General features: G+C 34.2%; 1 protein-coding gene across 31 annotated transcripts; it reads right to left on the bottom strand.

Annotated features, from left to right (window-relative positions):
• Positions 1 to 1,107: 1,107 nt before the first annotated feature.
• LOC126699260 (arginine biosynthesis bifunctional protein ArgJ, chloroplastic-like) lies at positions 1,108 to 11,765 on the bottom strand. Of its 31 annotated transcripts, none has more exons than XR_007646739.1 (13): positions 11,573 to 11,748; positions 10,913 to 11,088; positions 10,767 to 10,836; positions 10,570 to 10,642; positions 10,289 to 10,489; positions 8,258 to 9,736; positions 7,661 to 7,840; positions 4,217 to 6,464; positions 3,138 to 3,473; positions 2,555 to 2,709; positions 2,262 to 2,331; positions 2,092 to 2,185; positions 1,108 to 1,644 (listed from the first exon to the last, which is right to left on the bottom strand). XR_007646739.1 is itself a non-coding variant. In XM_050396992.1 (7 exons), exons 2-7 carry the CDS (start codon positions 10,918 to 10,920, stop codon positions 8,204 to 8,206), a joined length of 612 nt encoding a protein of 203 aa, XP_050252949.1. In that variant the 5' UTR covers positions 10,921 to 11,088; positions 11,573 to 11,765; the 3' UTR covers positions 7,847 to 8,203. The 31 variants fall into 31 exon arrangements, 1 of the variants encoding a protein (XP_050252949.1); XR_007646762.1 differs by lacking the exons at positions 10,767 to 10,836; positions 10,913 to 11,088 and having other exon boundaries at positions 4,217 to 4,562; positions 6,133 to 6,215; positions 6,325 to 6,464; positions 11,573 to 11,743; XR_007646759.1 differs by lacking the exons at positions 10,767 to 10,836; positions 10,913 to 11,088 and having other exon boundaries at positions 4,217 to 4,562; positions 4,724 to 4,792; positions 6,325 to 6,464; positions 11,573 to 11,743.
• Between the last annotated feature and the right edge of the window lie 346 nt (positions 11,766 to 12,111).

The raw sequence follows: 12,111 nt of genomic DNA, 5'->3' as shown, positions 1-12,111 counted from the left end.
AAGATGTTGTTTCTTTAGTTTGAGAAATAAATTTTACTTATATTCAGAGGCATGTGCAGCTACTTGAACTTGATGCAAGGTGTTACCATCGAATAGTAATTATCCTCACTTTTGGAGTTGAAACAAAAATAGAGGACAATAGATTAGTTTCTTTACATTGGTAAATAAATTAAATGTGGATTCAGAATTCTAGTGTCATAGGCATGTGCTTCTTGTTAGAGCTACTAGATGCTTGGTCCACTAGTATCCAACCTCATCCTGTGTCTCCAAAACAAAAACAGAGGAATATTAAGCTTATATTAGGCTCAATCAACAAGCCCAATTCCATTTGCTCAAAAAATACAAAGCCCAATAACAACCATAAACTTTGAGGAAGGCAATGGGTCATAAAGTCACAGCACAACCTAACTTTGATGGATTGGGATAAAGATTTTGATTAAATATTTTTTTCTTTTGTTCAAAATTAAAAATCAAATCAAAAATGAAAAAAAAAAAAAGACAATAAAAACTAAAAAGAATTGTGGACTTTTGAGTGTAATGGCTCATTTAAATACAAGCTGAAATAAATTTTCCAAGAAAAAAAATCTAAAAGATGATGGGCTTGTATTATAAATGATGCATTGAGCTTTGCTACATAATCGCCACATCATTTATAGCCTCAAGAACCTTTTAACAACATCAATTTCACTTTAAAATCATTAATTATCATGATGTTCTTTAGTAATTTATATTATCATCACACTTTAAGTTTTAGATTTTTTCAGACAGCGATCGTTATTACTTAGAGAAAAGTTAAAGAATGTCTTAAGGACATTCCTTTAGAAAAAAAAAAAAAAAAGAAAAAAAAAAGGAATTTTTTATATGGGAAAAAAATAACTTTTAATATTTCTCATGAAAATTGTGTAAAAAAAAAGTTTATTAGCGATGGCTCTAAGAGCACCGGTTAACAAGACAAATACAACTAACGTGATATTTTCGTACCAATAAAAGTAAGCAGCTTAATATATATAAAGTTAACTTCAATACATGATCTGTTGAATTTACTTCAAAGTCTGTGTATTAAATGATTTATTTTAGTATCATATAAACTGTACTGTGTGAATACGATTCACGTAAGATACGATAAGATAGTAGCATATAAATTGGAGTTGTTTGAGGAGTTCCTTATTATTACAAGTATTTTCTTGAATTCTTTTAACGATAAATGATGCTGCATTTTTCTTGAAATGTCCAGCTTATCACTAATAGCCTTGAAAAGAACTCTGTTTTTCAGTTCCTCACAATACAACAAAACATTTATTTCTTTTCTTTCCGTTTTCCTTAAATGGGAACATAGTACAGCACAAGTTGGAAATGCAAATTCATTACATGGAACGCAATTAGCAGTTGCGGTGTCATCAGCTTTCTTCTTGATAGTTCCATATCCATCCATGTATATAGAAGAAACTCCCATTACCAATAACGTAACCGGCCACCAGTTTCATCTTTGCATAGAAGAATCAAACGGAAGTCACACAAGGACAGTCAGTCACAGAATCACAAGTCATTTCTTGCCAAAGTAGAAGAGGCAATTCGGGTCAAAACAACAATTTGGCGATTAAGGTCCTTGGATATCTGAACCACCAACTCATCAACTACAGTCTCCTGTAAAGCCACAAAAAGAACGAGATGGACCATAAATCAAAGGTCGCATAATCAAAGAAATTATCCTGTTTGTGACCTTTCAATCAATAAAACATAGCTGTTTTTCCGTAGAGTTGATCTTGTATTTATTCTCTGGAATGAAGACTTCACTTTTGGAGTTACACAAAAACAAAGACCTTTAATGTGAAGACTCTATTTAATAAGCAAACGTTTTTAGCTGATGTCAGCTCTCACGAGAGAGATCTAGCAACCAGAGACCTTCATAGGAAAGCAAATGGAACACCTAATTCTAAATTATCTCTACAACATTTTTCTCATGATTTTTAATTCACCAAATTGATCAAAGTAGAGCACAGCAAGTAGTCATTTACCATTCTGACATCATGAATAACAAGTGACCATCACATATAAAGTCTCTCATTTGTGAAGGTAAGATACAGGTCTTACCAGAGAAGAGATATATTCACATGGTGTGCCATTAATAGAAGCAGCTAAATCACTTCCACCAACATCCCAAAAACCACTCTCTGGCAGCATAAACCTGACACCATAACTCAAACTGTTAGTTGCCCTTAGCAACTGTAAATGACAAAGATTATGGACCAAGATGACTCTACCGCTGTAACCACAACATGATCTGCATCACCGAGTGCAGTGGCAAATTCATCTTTCAATTCTTCTAGACGTCTGCGAAAGAAAAAAGCTACCATAAGCAGAAAGTAAAATGAGTCATAATATAATAACTATGTTGACAGATGGACCTCTAGCACTAGCTCAAAGGGCCTTCCCTCCTTGTGAAAAGAAAGGTGTAGTGGGAGGTCATGGGTTCAAGACCAACCTAGTGCTTAAGTAATTTAACCATTTGGAGAAAAGAAAAAAACGTTTTTGTTCCCATTCTATGTGAGAATACCTGTAAAAATGAGGTTGGAAACTTGGAATACCACCCATGTAGCCTTGAATGGGAATCTTTGACGTGCTGCTTGAAGAACTGCACAGATTTCTGTTGTATGGTGTGCATCATCATATATATGGCATCCACAAATTGTACCAATCATCTCAAAACGTCTGAAAACACCATTGAAACTTTTCAGGTGTGGCCTTACATGACTGATTTGCTCATAAAATTGCATTCTGTAACTAAAAGTGCCATCATTGTGGCATAGAACAAGATAGCTTAACCCAAAAAAAGAGAGAAAAATTAAGAGAATATTTGAGAAACTTATGAGACCAATATCCCAAGAAACTAGAAAGTGAAGCATAGTAATCATGCATCAACCTCTAATATTTCCAATCCTAATAATCAAACTATTAAAGAAAAAATTAACTGTCAATCCGTACGTAAAACTCCATCTGATTAACTTATGATACCAACTAACATCAGAAAAAATATATATGTGATGCAAAATTTTATAACTCTATGAAATACAAAACAAAACTGGAGCTTTTGAACATTAAGAAATTTTTTGTAAAACTAAGTAAACATTTTCACTCACTGTTAATGAATTGAGGACATTCTGAAACCAGGAATCTGTAGACTGATATCTACCTCTGGAAACTCCCAATGGAACTGCAGATAATCAAGTACTAAATTAGATTTGATGAATGTATTATGTCTTAGAAATTTCACTTTTAGAAAACCCATGTAATCAGTTAAAAGGCATGAATTTCTGAATTTGGATGGCATTCTGGCAGAGGGATTGAACACTCATTGCTAGAGCTGGAGCCGTTTTTCTCGAAACTGTTGTACGATTGGATGGCTGCCTACTCCTTGGAGGAATTTCTGGATTTATGTAATTTTTGTTAGCTCTATAGATTCTTTGGTTCACTACCTGTGTACAGGGAAGTCTGTTTTACTAATGCGTTTTTTGATGCAATAAAATTTCTTATTTTACTGACAAAAAATATTTTGGCAGAGGGAATAAATCACAAGAGCATGCAAGAGATATAGCCTAAACATGCAAGTTGAAACACCAATATTTTCATGAGAACCATCTTAAAATTAAGAAATATTTATAACTCTAGATAAAATTATAATTTAGAGTGACCAATTCATGCAAAAAACGAGTAAAAAGTTAGAACTGAATCCAAGAAACCCTTCCAGGAACTCACTTAGGCAGGACTGACACTGGATAATGACCCTTTTTGGTTTAAATCACTCAGTAATATTCGGTATTAAGAACAAGTACTTAATAATAAGGAATAGACCCCCACCTCTCCACATTAGTTCTGTAGTCCTTTCTATTTGAGTTATTATTTTCTCCTATTCTTTTAGCTGTTTTGGTTTTGTTATATTCCTCTGCTTGCATTGTACCTGATCTCTCAAGGCCCATATAAAAAAGAAAAAGAAAAAGGCAGGAGGGGCGGGGGGCGGGGGTGGAATTACTTTAATAATTTGGCTTTTCATATCCATAGAAAGGGTGGAAGTAGATGTTTTAGATCATACATATCTTTCTTTCTTTTTGCAAAAGTTTATATTTGCTGGGCACCATTCAATGCTCTCAAAGAAAAGTGAGGCAAATCTAGAAATTATTAATTGTGATGATACATGTCAATATCAAAGAATGTAAATTACCTGCCAAAATTTGTATCACAAATTTGGAAAATCCTTTTCCAAAGGCCAAAGAAGCTTCAATATGTATGTGCTTTAGCTTTCTATAGGTTGGGTCTACATTAGGGGCAACCAGAGATGTAGAAATAAAATTATAACCAACCAGTGTGTAATCACTGCCACCATGATAGTTGGGACGAATTGAGGATGCATGCCAATCATTAAGACTTGAGATTCCATAAGTAGTTATTCAGTAATGCTCATCAAATAGCTCCAAGTTTGGAGCCAACATCACACTACTGGAATACTCTGACCCAGTGGCTTGTCTCCTGTGATTTAGCAAAGAACGTGTATCTGGACTGTTGTGTCCCTTTCAAGGAAATTCCAGAATCAGAATCTAGAATAGATAAAATCATATAAGCAGCATTCATGAACTTCTTATACAGCATTGGTGTTGCAGCATACAGATATGAGGAAGCATTTTGGGGAGGAAAGCTTGAGTTTATAGTAGGTAATGGTAATGGGACTCACGATATTGTGGTGAGATGCCAGGCCTTAATCTTTGAAAAAGGTCATATCACAATCCGAGACTCATACCATCTATGTGAAGCAACAACGTGTAAGTTTAGTTATTTATCATTCATACATTCTTGTTTCTTATGCTTAATTACTCAAGGAATTTAAAAATTCTAACTAGATGCTCATGCTGATAAACGAAAATGATCTTTAAATGAATTGGACCTTTGTAAATAAAATTATTAGTATTTGTCAAAAAAATTTCTTTGTTTGACTTAGTAAATTGCTGACTTTGAATAGATACTGCAAACCATTCACCCTCTTGTCATATAGACTGAACAGATGAACACTATCAACTCAAAAATTCTGTAAGCTTAAACCTCTATGATTGGGTAATTAGATTTGAGAGGAATTTGAATAGTTATTGCATATATATATATATATATATATATATATATAAGACCATAGCACAAATTTGGGTTAGCCATGAATTGTGTAACTAGTTTTATTTATATATTTGGAAAGAAATCTTGATTTGAGGTTTTTGGCCTTTTGCACTGAAAGTTAAAGAGTTAACTGGACCAAATCCTTGGTTTTCCAAACACCCCTATTCAAGCCTTATCACAAACAAACAAGAATTATGTACTTGCATGGAGAAATTAGAAATAAAACTATCAATGCCCCAGAAGTTCTAACTTAGTGCCATAGATTATATCCTTAATAGGACAAGTGGGCAATGGATACCTGTCCCCATATATTATGAGATGTCCACCCACCTTGATTAGATTGACGAACCTCCTGAAAGTAGATTTAATGGCTTCCTAATGTTGAGAGCATATATTTAATCAATCTAAACTATGCCTATGAAAATACAGTCTTGTAATATTAGTTTCCATGCATAAAAAGCTTATCAATCAACATGCCTTATCTTGAAAGATGTCAACATGCTCCCAGTCCAGATTGATTACTACAGCTATGTTAGGTGATAATCCCAAGAAACAACCATCATATTCATCAGCCTACCCTGAAGATAAAGTGCATGAGCATAAAGTTGCAATAGTCTAGAAACAGACAGAAAAAGTTGCACTGATCATATCTGTACCGTCCATACAGAATGTGGAGTGGGATCCAGTAATGATGATGAAACACCAATCCTTTTTCATTAATAAATTGCTTCATCTTTACACAGAGATTCTGTTATTTGACAAATGAGAAATTTGAATTTTGCTATTTTCAGGCAGAAACCGTGAAACAAAATTCTTCATCAATTCATAGAAGAAAAAAAAAATCATTCTTACAATAACTTTATTAGAGTTAGCATTCTTATATGCAATGTTAATGTTCATACAATAAGCAAACAATTTCATAGACATCATGAAAATAAAGTGGATAGGGTACCTCTAGTACAAAATTTTGACCACTACCTGAAATAATATTTCCTTCTGGAAACTACAAAGGATAGCTTTGATTATTTCCAGCGTCTAGTGATATCATGAAAAGTGTTTAACTACAGAAAACAAGCCAATCGACTAATGGAACCAAATGCAAATGTTCAAAGAAAAGGAGAAAGCATTAAGAGAACTCATCAGAGCATATGGCCAAACAATAAAAGATACCTATCTGTGTAAAATTCAGCTCTACTGCAGAGTTCAAAGTAAAGTGGATAACTGTGGCACACGTGCTCCAATTACTGCTGTAAGATCATCGCCCATTGCTTTCAAAACATAAGCCAGCATATTTGCTGTTGTACTCTTGCCTGCAAAAACAATAAAGTGCATACTCCTTTCAAGGAAAACATAGATTAATAAGTGTGGTAACTTACTAAATAGGATAGAAAAAACATGCTAGCTTGTTTTCTTGTTAAAAACATCTCACTATCAGAAGCATACTCAAGCAAAATAAAACATGCTAGTTGCTTAATTCAACTTATTTGCAGTATTGAAAGTTTGTTGTTGGAAATTTAAGCAAGCTAGTAGTAACACTTAATTGAGACAGGAAGATTCAATATAAATATGTAATAAAAGTGATTGATTAAACTTACATTCACAAACCCATTTGGTGTGTGTGTAAACTAACCAATTAAAAAAAAAAATCTAAAACAATAATGATAGTTCCAATGTTTACACTTTTCGTAAGTGCAATCTTGGTCTCCAATTACAATGGAAACAAAAGCAATATTTAAGCTAATCTTCGTAACTTGGTTGATTCAGTACAAAAGAAAATCTATGGCTCTAGATCCACAAAAAATTAACCAAGCAGCAGTACATCATATATTATGGTGTAATAGAACAGAGAGCAACTACTCAAAAGTCCTATATTAACTGAGCTACAAGTTACAACATCAATTCTAGAGTTTAGAGAAGTCTGTATAAATTACAATCTGTATAAACTACTGAACTGCAGCCTATAATATGATTATCATGGCTACCACTAACAGCAATAAGCTTGTAGCACCCCGTTAGCCTTGCCAGCCAATAATCCTGTTTGTGTCTGTAAATAAGGGAAAATCAAGTAAACCAATGCTTTATATTTCATAAATTGAACATTAAAAAATTCCATCATCTGCCTAGTGAAACAAACAGTTAGTCTATTTGAACTACGAAGTTAACCAATCTACGAATGCCTAACACAGGGAAGTACTTTTTTATTATTTTGGATTGGTAAGATACACATGCACCTGGTGGGTCTTAAACCCACGACCTCACTAGTCCACCTAGCACTTGCAAGGGGAGGACGTGCCAGTCGAGCTAGAGATCATTGGCATTGGCAACATTGGAAAGTACTTTTACAGATCTAATGAGGAAATTTCAAAGCAACTTTTACTTTCGAAAGTAGATCATAGGATTCCAAATGTGAATACGCTGAAAAAGAGCCAAAGTACTTACACAACAAAAATAAAAAAGAATTTAGCCAAAAAAAAAAATGCCAAATTTTACAGATTGATGTACTCACACAGGCACTCCAGCAGACTTTGCATGCAAAATCTCCACATTGTCTTGAGGAATAGCACTTGAAACAACAATCACATTAGGTAATCTTGACCCATCACTCCCTTTAAAATTCAAACCTGAATGACTCATAGCTGTCCATGTGGCTGCTCCATTTAATATCTGAGCCACTAACCTCAAAACCCTATAAACAATTCACACTAATAATATTCAAATCCTAAGAAATATTCACTTGTAACACCTTGAAATTAACAACAAGCAACACAATTAGGCCCCATCAAACATGTTTCTACCAATGACAAGATTTTTGACAATGTAATGAATAAATTTGGTTTCTGAAAACAAATACATTTGAATTGTAAAACAAACAGAACAAAACAAAAACCAAATTCCATCTATTTTATTTGGACATAAGATGGGTATAAAATTTTCATTCTTTAAGCTTTCACTATCCAGTACCAAGGTCGAAGATACAAAGAATTTTACTCTACTACTTATCAAAAAAAAAATTTACTCTACTAAACACAAAATGATTCTATGCCTTAGTTTAATTTGAAACAAAATCTGATGGAAAACAAAGGGAGTTGGACAAAGATAGTACCAGAAAATTCACAGCGATGGATTTCCCTGGGAAAGTGACAGACAGGTCATTTGGAAGATCCGGTTTTATCTTGAACTTCCATCTTGACACACAACAGTAACATTTTGAGATGCGCTTGTTTGGCCAGGAATCTCCTCTGTGATGTAGCTTGTAATGCAATTGTACACCTTTGAGTGCTGCTAGAATTTAGGCATTACTTTTCCTTTTTCAAGGTAGAGATTCATGTTCAAGATAAATATTGGTGTGGGAATGTGCTTTAAGGGGTTGTTTGGAATCGGGAATATGTTTCTATTGCTAACTTACCACAAATTTGTTGGCTTTATGCCACATGAATACTAAATATGTTTTAGGCTGATCATGTAATATATCATGGGAAGGAGTTTTTAACTGCAGACTCCTTTATTCGATTTCTATGCTATATCCAGTTAAACTTTTAATTATTTCTTATGATAGTAGGATTGAGCTTTGAAATATATTTGTAACATTGAGTAGAGAATATCAATTTATCTCAATCCAACATCAAGGAATAGCTTGTGTTGATTGCAGAAAAATGATTTGCATGAGCAGATCTTCATTGAAAAACACATGCTAACCTTGTCACCGGTAAGATACAACAATGATAAAATATTAATCCAAGAAGCAAAATGTGATAAGTGGGCTTTATTGTTTAAAAAACCTGTGAAGAGAGAAGAAATATGAGATGACACAACACGAATTCTTCTATGTTATGTATTCTGCATTTATTTTGACATAGTCACAACTTAAATCGCATCCACATGCTTGCCCGCTTCCCAAGCCATCACCTGTTTGGAAGAAGATATGAGGCAAGACAAATGCAATGCCACAAGACTAGGAAAGTTAACCTCATCAAAACAAGACCAGCTGGTGAGAATGTTTTATTCTTTTGGAGCCATCATCTGTTGGGTAATGAAACGTGAGTTGTCAACCACATACTAGAGTAAATCTCAATTTTTGAAGATGGCAGCCCAATAAGCAATACAAAATTCAGCTAGCGGACTTGTTCACTTTAAGAGATGACACATTGTTTTCAAAAAAGTGAAGTAGCTATTTAAATTGTTTTAGAAGAGAATTCATTTATCCTAGCCCTTCAACAACCAAGCAAATCTGCAGCATAAGCAGGGATGTAAGCCTAACTGAACTGTTTGGATTTAGTTTATGGACTAACATACTATACTAATACTAGTATTCATTGTGCAAAGAAAAGTTAGCAGGCCGAATTGCAGATTTTTTTTTTTGGTGGTATTTTTTACAAAATTATGTCGATCCCACCCTCTAAGCGAGTGTGATCCCTTAACTAGCTAACATTAGTAGACTTGGTTTTTAAATTCACTGTCAATAGAGAGCAAAAGTAGCATATTTACGCTTCATGCGTACTTCAGAAGCTTACCAACTGATATAAGAATTTCAACTGTACTGTGGGTTTCACCAGCCTTCCTCAGATAGTTACTTGCTGCAGCTCTGAAAAGATCACCAATTACTTGAGAGAATCAGAGATTGTTTAGGTAAAAGGTGAGGAGATATTTGGAAAACAAAAAATGACATGCTTAAAAGGCAAAGTGCACACACAACAGGCATGCATTCACACAATAAAAACTGCACGCATATCTACAAATACAAGATTCCTCTCCCTTAAAAATTCAGTTAGAAGCACACTAGCTTGGGAAAGAGACAAGGCACTTGCACTAGCATCTGGATGATGTCTACATCTTGTATCTATCAAAACTGCAACTAGGATTGCAAAGTTGATTATATTTTTTGACACAGAGCAACCAAAAAAGCATCATATAGAAAATTTGCAAGTGTCCCCATGATGTGTGACAGGTAACCCCCAACTCCCCTTCCAAAAAAAGAACAAGAAAAGAAGAAGATTATGATCTAGTTCCGCAGAGCACTGGAAATAATTGATGTAAACTGGAGTGAGGAGAAGAAAAGAAACACATGAATGATCAAATCTTACAGAGAAATGAACTAGTCCTTGGTTATATCTAAAAATTCAGGAGTTAGAATTACCGTTTGAATGAACTAGTTCTTGGTTTTATCTAAAAAGTCAAGACTTAGAATTACAGGTCAAACGGTTGTGGTTCCCCAGCATCCATGAGCAGAATGTCTCCTAGCAATACTCGAAGCTTGTTGTGGTGGAAAGAAATCCCTGCATAACCTGCAGCAGCAGCAATGCGCTCCCAATTTGGATCTCTGCCTTTATACAGCACCCTGCTTAACAAAACTGTCGGCAGATTAGACTTAAAAGTGAGGTCTTGGAAGGATTGTCAAGTTTAAAAATCATGCCTTACCAAGTGAAGAAGATGCCACCGAGTGTGCAATCTTTGCTGCTTCAGCCTCACTGCCTGCACCTGTCACAGACACCTACATATCCAAGGTAGAATGTATAGGCTGGTCACTTCTCTAAAATCATAGCATATTGCTGAGTTTGAAATCAAAATTACACCACAAAATTTTTTATTTATTTATTTGTAAGTTACCTACATACCCAATGGATCACCCACGACGGCACGACCTCACCCTCCAACCCATTAAGATAAGCTTCAAATTTCTGCGTTCTTATTCTTTGTGAAAGAATTATACTTGTCCATAATATGTTTATATATTTTTTTAATATAATGAATAAGAGGATACTGCTTCATAAATGTGAGCGTTGTTCCCTCTGCATTGCTCCTCTTAAGAGATTTGTTCACTGCTCAAATTTGTGTTTTAAAATGCAATAACACAATTATTAAAATCAATATTTGGGTGGATCATCCCAGAACCTTTTGCCATTCCCCCAACTCTTACTGTTCTGTTCTCCCTCCAACCTGAGGAATTTATCAACTTTTAAAGGTCTGTCTGTTTGCTGGGAAGTTGATTTCCAAGAGTAATAAATTTGAAGAATTCTAATTTCCTGGGTGCAAGTTCTAGTAAATTGAGACAAGGCTATTGTATACATCCAACAACGTTTTCTACAAAGGAAGAATTTCAATTTGTTTACTGATCTTTGCTTGTTAACAAGTATAATAAAATACAGCCCATTGCCAAATCAAACCATTTGCTGTTTTTTTTTTTTTGCTGGATGAATTAAACCATTTACTTTTAACGTTGTTTGTCCATATCTAACTTCAGTCGACTCACCAGTTATGCATTAGAAATCAAGCAAAATAAAGGGACATGAAAAAGTATCTCCAGTCAAATTGTTTCCTCCTCGCTCAAATTCTTAAAAGAGTTAAAATTGATCCGAATGCACACACAAGTCAAGAAAACACCTTTAAAACCATAAACAACTGGAAAATATATGATGATCACCTGGTTCCGTGGGCCATGGGGGGAGAAAAATGGGAGCCTTAGCATTGGCGAGTATTTTGAATTCCCTCTGACACAGTGACAGTGATGAAATAGTGCAGAGTTCCTTTCTTTAACTTAGAGCCTCTTACATAACCAAAAAATGAAAAAAAAAAAAAAAAAAACTTAGAGCCTCTTCTCCGATTTCTTCAAATTTTGGTACCTTTACATTTTCTAACCTATTCCCTATATTTTCTTTATTTTATTAAAATATTATTTTCTTAATTTTTCCTTTATTTACACTGTTACAAAAAAGTTAGCTCTAGAATTTTTTAATGTGATAAATTCTTTTGATGAGTTACTGATCATGAGCAAAAAACTTTTTGAAATATAGAGAAACTATTAGAGCAATGAATTATGGTTTCATTCTCTATTATAGAGAGAATTTTGGATTTAACTACACAGTTGGAGATGCTCTTAACTTATTTTTATTGAACAGAGAGAGTAAAGAAAAATTGAATGAAACTAACCTTTGGTGCACTTTTTAGTGGTGGCGGTTGAGG

Source organism: Quercus robur, chromosome 9 (assembly GCF_932294415.1).
Source record: "Quercus robur chromosome 9, dhQueRobu3.1, whole genome shotgun sequence".
Lineage (NCBI taxonomy): Eukaryota > Viridiplantae > Streptophyta > Magnoliopsida > Fagales > Fagaceae > Quercus > Quercus robur.
This window is presented reverse-complemented; position numbering and strand designations above follow the sequence as displayed.